Source organism: Piliocolobus tephrosceles, chromosome 20, assembly GCF_002776525.5.
Source record: "Piliocolobus tephrosceles isolate RC106 chromosome 20, ASM277652v3, whole genome shotgun sequence".
Lineage (NCBI taxonomy): Eukaryota > Metazoa > Chordata > Mammalia > Primates > Cercopithecidae > Piliocolobus > Piliocolobus tephrosceles.
This window is the reverse complement of record NC_045453.1, coordinates 24,301,822-24,309,299: the sequence shown is the minus strand read 5'-3', so window position 1 is coordinate 24,309,299 and position 7,478 is coordinate 24,301,822. Positions and strand designations below refer to the sequence as shown.

General features: G+C 47.8%; 1 protein-coding gene across 3 annotated transcripts in view; it reads left to right on the top strand.

Annotated features, from left to right (window-relative positions):
* The window catches only part of ATP9A (ATPase phospholipid transporting 9A (putative)), a 144,225-nt gene that overhangs the window by 107,261 nt on the left and 29,486 nt on the right, over positions 1 to 7,478 (top strand). For all 3 annotated transcript variants that reach the window (XM_026455147.1, XM_023184145.3, XM_023184147.3), the window contains 2 exons: positions 4,804 to 4,896; positions 6,229 to 6,312. In XM_026455147.1, the coding sequence (XP_026310932.1) occupies positions 4,804 to 4,896; positions 6,229 to 6,312 (177 nt within the window). The remainder of the gene's footprint in view (positions 1 to 4,803; positions 4,897 to 6,228; positions 6,313 to 7,478) is intronic.

Below are 7,478 nucleotides of genomic sequence, written 5' to 3'. Positions count from 1 at the left end.
TCTTTCTTTCTTTCTCTCTTTCTTTCTTTCTCTCTTTCTTTCTCTCTCTCTCTTTCCCTCCCTTCCTTCCTTCCTGCCTTCCTCCCTTCCTTCCTTCCTCCCTTCTCTCTCTCTCTTTCTTTCTTTCTTTCTTTCGCCTCCCTCCCTTTTTTTCTTTTCTCTTCTTTTCTTTCTTTCTCAAGACAGAATCTCACTCTGTTACCTAGGCTGGAGTGCAGTGGTGTGAATATGACTCACTGCAGCCTTGACCTCCTGGACTCAAGGAATCCTCCTGCCTCTGCCTCTTAAGTAGCTGGGACTGCAGGTATGCACTGCCATGCCCAGCTCATTTTTTAATTTTTTTGTAGAGTCAAAATCTCTCTATGTTGCACAGACTGGTCTCAAACTTCTGGCCTCAAGCAATCCTCCCGCTTCAACCTCCCTAAGTACTGGGATTACAGGCATGAGCCACCGTGCCTGACCAATTCATCTCCATTTTCACCCCCCAAAAGACCTTTTACCTTTTCCTTTCAGTCTCTTTTCTAAGCATATCCGAGTGTAAATATCCACACACATTTTGATAGAATTGGCACTGAGCTCCATAGAAGGCTTCCTAAACTTCCTCCCTCATTGAACTATGATGATGAGAATTTTCTCATATTATTAAAATCTGATTTTAATGATTTTTAATGCACATACAGTGTTCTGTTGAAAGAATATGTCACTATTTCATTCAATAACTTGTTTTTTGGCTGCTTAGGCTGTGTCTCATTTCAGTTTTTTTTTTTTTTTTTGAGACCGAGTCTCACTGTGTCATCCAGGCTGGAGTGCAGTGGCGCAATCTTGGCTCACTGCAACCTCTGCCTCCTGGGTTCAAGTGATTCTCCTGCCTCAGCCTCCTGAGAAGGTGGGATTACAGTTGCGCACCACCACCCCTGGCTAATTTTTGCATTTTTAAGTAGAGACGGGGTTTCACCATGTTGGGCAGGCTGGTCTTGAACTCCTGACCTCAGGTAGATCCACCAGCCTCGGCCTTCCAAAGTGCTGGAATTGCAGGTGTGAGCCACTGCGCCTAGCCTGTTTCTCGGTTTTGACTACTAAAAATAGTGCTGTGAATGTCCATCTTGGTGAGGTTATCTTTAATGAAATAAGTATTATTTTGCTATTTTTTGTCATTTTCTGACCTGTCTCTTTATCTTTGGTTGGGTGGGTGGAACTGGGCCTCTGGGGCTTTTGGACTAGTTCTCCCCTTGGCACAAACCTCACCACACTCCTCTAATGTGGTGATTCTCATCCTGGGGGCATTCGAGAGTGTCTGGCAGCATTTGTGGTTGTCACAACCAGAGGCTGGGAGTGCTACTGGCATCTCATAGGTGGAGAACAGGGATCCCGCTCAGCATCCTGCAATGCACAGGACAGCCCCCACCATGAGGAAGGGCCTGGGAAACCCTGTTGTGATGTGTTCATATAACCCGAATGCTGTATGCAAATGACTGTCCAAGTACCTGGTGTGAGGAAGTTTTAGTGCAGTTATAAAATTTCTCCTAGGCTTGGCACGGTGGCTCTTGCCTGTAATACTTTGGGAGGCCAAGGCAGGAGGATCACTTGGGCCCAGGAGTTTCCGTCCAGCCTGAGCATCATTGCAAAAAGCAAAACAATTAGCTGGGCATGGTGGTACATGCCTGTAGTCCCAGCTGCTAGGAAAGTTGAGGTCAGGAGGTCCAGGTTGAGGTCACTTGAGTCCAGGAGGTTGAGGCGGTAGTGAGCCGTGATTGTGCTGTTGCAGTCTAGCCTGGGCAACACAGCAAGACCCTGTCTCAAAAAAATAAAGACAAAAATAAGAATAAGAAAAAAAAAGAAAACTTCTCTCGACTTGGTCTAGTGACTGTGGACAGCCCCAATTTGGGTCTCCCCGGTCTCTTTTTAAAACACGTGTGAGCACACGCACAGTGCAAGATGGCACCTTCTTGCACCCACAAAACAAGGCCATTTCCTTGTGTGAATCTTTGTCTTTTAAGAAATCAGGCAAGGTTGGAGAAGGACTTGTGTGCTGTCTTTTTGCAGGAAGGTTGTGTCCCTGTTTTGTTTTCGTGGTGTACAAGATGTTCTGATGCCTTCTCCCCCTTCCCACGTGGAGCCACGGGTTTGCATCGTGGCTGTAGATCATCATAGCACTGTCACTGCTGGACTAAAAGAGGCCTTTGAGCAGGTGCCAGATGCCGACCACAGTGGGAAAAGATGAGGCCCCCAAACAATGCCACACAGCCGGCCGATCTCTGTAAATTTATGGCGTAATCTTGCCATAATATGAGAACGAAGTAAACTTGTGATGAACTCCGTGGGAGGAAGTGACTCATGGGAGGAGATCGTCGATGCGGTATTTATATTGGACAGAACTTCTGAACTCGCTCGAGCCCTTTTCATAGTGAGGAAGCTGGGCTGGGAGCATCATTTCCCTCAGCCATGTTGTTGAGCACCCTTTGGTTGTTGGGGGGGAAGGAAAAAATAAAACTTCTGCTGCTTTAATGTGCAGACCCCACAGCTCTCTTTGGCCTGTGTCAAGAGCAGGCATAGCTGCAGTCTATCGAAGATAAAGTGTGCAGTTGAATGCTTTTCAACGCGGGTGCCTGTCTTGGCCTGGGGGTGCTTTTATGAGTCAGCATGTTGTTCTAAAAGATTGTCGGTGATTAAGGGGCATTTGAAAGTTATTTTAAAAGAGGAAACTCTACCACTAATCTGATTTTGGGTATTTCTGTTCCATGAAAGGGCTGTATAGGCAAAGTGGCCCCCGAAGGAGCCCGAAACCAAAGAACAAGGCCAACAAATCCAGTTTGTTGTTAAAGGTTGTTTTATTGGGGAAACTTACAGATAGAAACGTGGGTTTTGGGGGAGCTGAACAGACAGAAGTGTAGTTTTGGGTGGCAGCAAAACAGATGGATCTCCACACTGTTACTCCCTAGACCCAGGGCTTATACCACAGGGAGAGGGTCCGCGTGCCCCAGCAGGACAATTACAGGCACCTTCCAGGAGAGGCAAGAAGGCTGTATGTGTCATCACCTGTAATTTGTGTGATAACATCAAGGTTGATATACTCTTACGTGAAGGATGGTGAATTAAGTAGGAATTGGGGGTGTTCACGGGATTTGGCTAATCAGAAGCCAGTATGGCGCATTTGCATCTGAGATGCAGTCACTTTTTTTTTTTGAGGTGGAGCTTCGCTCTTGTTGCCCAGGTTGGAGTGCAATGGTGCAATCTCAGCTCACTGCAACCTCCACCTCCCAGGTTTAAGTGATTCTCCAGCCTTGCCTCCTGAGTAGCTGGGATTACAGGCATGCACCACCACGCCCAGCTAATTTTGTATTTTTAGTAGAGACAGGGTCTCACCATGTTGGCTAGACTGGTCTCAAACTCCTGACCTCAGGTGATCCACCCACCTGAGCCTCCCAAAGTGCTGGGATTACAGGCGTAAGCCAACACACCCGGCTTGAGATGCAGTCACTTTTGTCTCCATGGTTCCATATTCAGTGAAGACTTTATGGGCATTTATTCTGGGCTTCCTGGAGTAGCAAAATTTAGGCACAAGGTATTGATGGCCATGCTGAATTTTCTTGCCTGTCTTTGCTGCCTCCCACCTCCCAGCGATGCAAATCACTGGGGGGAAATGGGGGAAGGATCTGTGACTGCGCCATCATTCCTCAAAGCCAGGACTTCTCAGTCTCAGCACTGTTGACTTTTAGGGCTGGAGGAGTTCCTGGTGGTGTTTGGGGGCGTCCTGTGTGATGTAGGAGGGTGAGCAGCACCCCGACCTCCACCCATCAGATGCTAGTAGGACATTGCCAGCGTTGACACCTAGAGTGTCTCCAGACATTGCCACGTGTCTTCTGGAGGGCCACATTGCCCTGTTGAGAGTACTGGGCTGAGCCTTGCTCTCTATGTACAGTATGGCTGGGGGACTTGGGAAGTCACTCTCATCCCAGCAGCAGTTATACCACTGAGGGGCCCTTTTTGTGCATCAGTCTCTGTGCTACATGCTCGACTTCTGTTTTACAGATGAGAAAACTGAGGTTTAGGGAAGAAGAGTAGTTTGTCCAGCTGCACACAACTAGGAACTGGTACTTGGCCCAAGCATTTGATGCCTGTGCCATGGTGCTACCCACTACCCAGAAAATCTGGTCAGGGTGAACTGAAACTCTGGGTAATTGGATCTCTCGGCAGGTCCTCAGACGTAGGGATCTGGAATTATTCTCAGCTGAGACAGCCAGTTTGCCCCCAGGAGACATTTGCTAAAGTCTAGAGACATTGTGGTTGTCACCATGGCGGGTATGACTGGCATCTAGTGCGTAGGGGCCAGGGCTGCTGCTCAACATTGTACAGTGCACAGGAGGGGCCCTGCAGAGCAAAGACTTATCCTGCCCCAAATGTGTACAGTGATGAGGTTGAGACTCCCTGTTCTAGTCCTTATCTTCCCTATTCTTTTGGTGGACCACAGTTTGATGATATCTGCAGTCCCAAGTGTAAATCTAAAATCATAGCATGTGAGTTTATTCCAGTTGAAATAGTAATAACTTTCAAAACAAAGGTCTTAAATCCATTTGATCTTGCTTTCGTCATTGAATAATCTTCCAAATGCTTCGAGCTTTCCTTTTATTTTCTGTAGCCTTTGCCCCTAAATAAGGCCCCTTCTTGCTTTTCATCTTCAGCCAAGTGAAAAAACATTGATGTCTGTTAAGTGCACTTTATATACCGTCTGTCATGGGAAGCAGGTTTGCAGCCAAAAGAGGGTGTTCCTTTCAGTTTCTCATTCCTTCCGGCCTCCCTCTCTAGGATGAATCAACTGGAGAAATTACGTTTTACATGAAGGGAGCAGATGTGGTCATGGCTGGCATTGTGCAGTATAACGACTGGTTGGAGGAAGAGGTAAGTATGATGCAGGAAGTTAAACCAGGCCTTGGAAGCACGTTCTACAGAGGCAGCCCCTTGCATGGTAAGGTGGGTCTCTGTATTTGTTATTGGTGGCTGTGTAACAAACCACCCTGAAATGTAGCTGTTTAAAGCAGCACCCAATTGATATATAATGGTTTCTGTTGGTCAGGGATCCTGGTGTGGCTGAACTGCATCCTCTGCTTCAGGGCCTCCCACTGGCTGTAATTGAGATGTTGGCTGGGGCTGTGGTCTCATCTCAAGACTTGCCTGGGGTGGGATCTACTTGTGAGCAAGCTCAGTGGTTGTGGGCTGCATTCAGCTCCTTTTGGACTATTGAACTAAGGGTCTCAGGTTCTTGCCAACTGTTGGCCAGAGGCTGCCCTCTATTCCTTGCAGGTGGGCCTCTCCCATAGGGCCACTCACAGACTGGCAACTGGCTTCATCAAAGAGAGCACATGAGGGAACAAGAGAGGACAAACAAGATGGAAGTCACTGTCTTTACTCACCTGATCTCAGATGTGACATCCCCTCACTCTCGCCTATCCTATTTGTTAGGGACAAGTCACTAGGGCCAGCACACACTCAAAGGGTGGGCAATTATAACAGAATGTGAGTTCCAGGAGGGGGGGTCTGTGGGGGCCACATCAGGGACTGCCCATCCTGGTTTGTGACATGGACAGTTGACCAGCAGCAGGAGGGAAACAGTGCTCAGGCTTTTCAGGCCATTTTTGTCCCATCTCTTAGCTCTAGGTGGGGAATTTACATTTTGCATTAGATTCTCAGCTTGAGGGTTGCAAACTCAAACGTCTACAGGGGCCTGGCAGGTAATGCAAATGAACAAACAGGTTTTGATTTTGAGCAGAGTTGCACTTTGCGTGTAAAACGTGCTGAAGTGTTCTTCACTTGACACCTCCGCGTCCTGGGAACACGTGGAGGCCACCGCTCCTCAGCCATCATTGATTGTGGTGATTTGGGCAAATGCACCTGGTTTTGTCAGATGCTCAGTTTTTCCACCCATTCAGCCATCCAGATTAGCGTGTGAGACCATAGAATGTTGACTTTGGAAACATACATGTGCTAGTGAAAGACAATCTGTCTGTGGGCCGTGTTTGGCCCACCGGCGGCCTCTCTGCAACCTCCCCTGTAGAAGGTTTGCTCCAGGGAGGATTGCTGTAGGGGAAAGCAACTTTCTGATTTGCCATTTTCCCTGTCCCTGTGGGAGGGGCACGTCCACTTGGACAGGGGTCCCTCACTGCAACCTCCTCGTCCCAGTGAAGTCAGGAGCTCTCGGCGCCACTCCCATTCTGACCATGGTCTATTTTACAGTGTGGCAACATGGCCCGAGAAGGGCTGCGGGTGCTTGTGGTAGCAAAGAAGTCTCTCGCAGAGGAGCAGTATCAGGACTTCGAAGTAAGTTGTTTTGAAACCTTTCCATTGCCTTTGCAGCCCTGCCTGCCTCCCAGTCACTCCTTCCACCATCCCTCATTCTGTGCCAGCCATTCTGATGTCGTTGCTGGGCACACTGGGTTCACTGTTGTTGCAGGGCCTTTGTACTTGCTGTTCTGGCTGCCTGGAACTCTCTTCGCCCACAGAGCCCCATGGCCCATTCCCTCGCTTCTTTTTGGTCTCAGTTCAAAAGCCATGTCCTCCAAGAAGTCTTCCTGGAGCACCTGTATAAGGCTCCTTCTCACTTTCCATCCATCACACCATTTCACTGTATAAGGCTCCTTCTCACTTTCCATCCATCACACCATTTCACTGTCTTCGTTGCACTTGTCACTATCATTGCGTGCTACCATTTGGGGCCAAAAAATACATCTAGGAGTTGAATCTGGAGAGGCCAGAAAAATATAAACTTGACCCTGTTCATATATATGTATATATTTAGCATTGATCTTATCCATCTCCTTTCCAGAATAAAATATTTTTGAGAGCAGGGACTTTACAAGTTTGGTTTGTTCTTCTTCTTCTTCTTTTTTTTTTTTTTTTTTTGAGACAGAGTTTCGCTCTTGTCACCCGGGCTGGAGTGCAGTGGTGTAATCTTGGCTCACTGCAACTTCCACCTCCCAGGTTCAAGGGATCCTTCTGCCTCAGCCTCCCAAGTAGCTGGGATTACAGGTGCCCACCACCATGCCCAGCTAATTTTTGTATTTTTAGTACAGACAGGGTTTCACCATGTTGGCCAGGCTGTTCTCGAACTCCTGACCTCAGGTGATCCACCCGCCTGGGCCTCCCAAAATGCAGGGATTATAGGCATGAGCCACTGCGCCTGACCTGGTTTATTCTTGTATCCTTGATAGTTAAAGACAGTCCTTGGCACATGGTATGCCTTCAGGAAAATGTGGCATAAATCGTTCTCTTGGAGCCCTAGTTTCTTTTCTCTTTTTTTTGCACATTTATTTTGAGATGGGGGTCTTGCTGTGCCACCCAGGCTGATCTCAAACTCCTGGCCTCAAGCCATCCTCCTGCCTCAACCTCCTTGTAGCTGGGATTACAAGTGTGAGCTACCGCACCTGGTTTGGCTCCCTAATTTCTTTTTCTTTCTTTCCTTTTTTTTTTTTTTTTTTTTTTTTTTT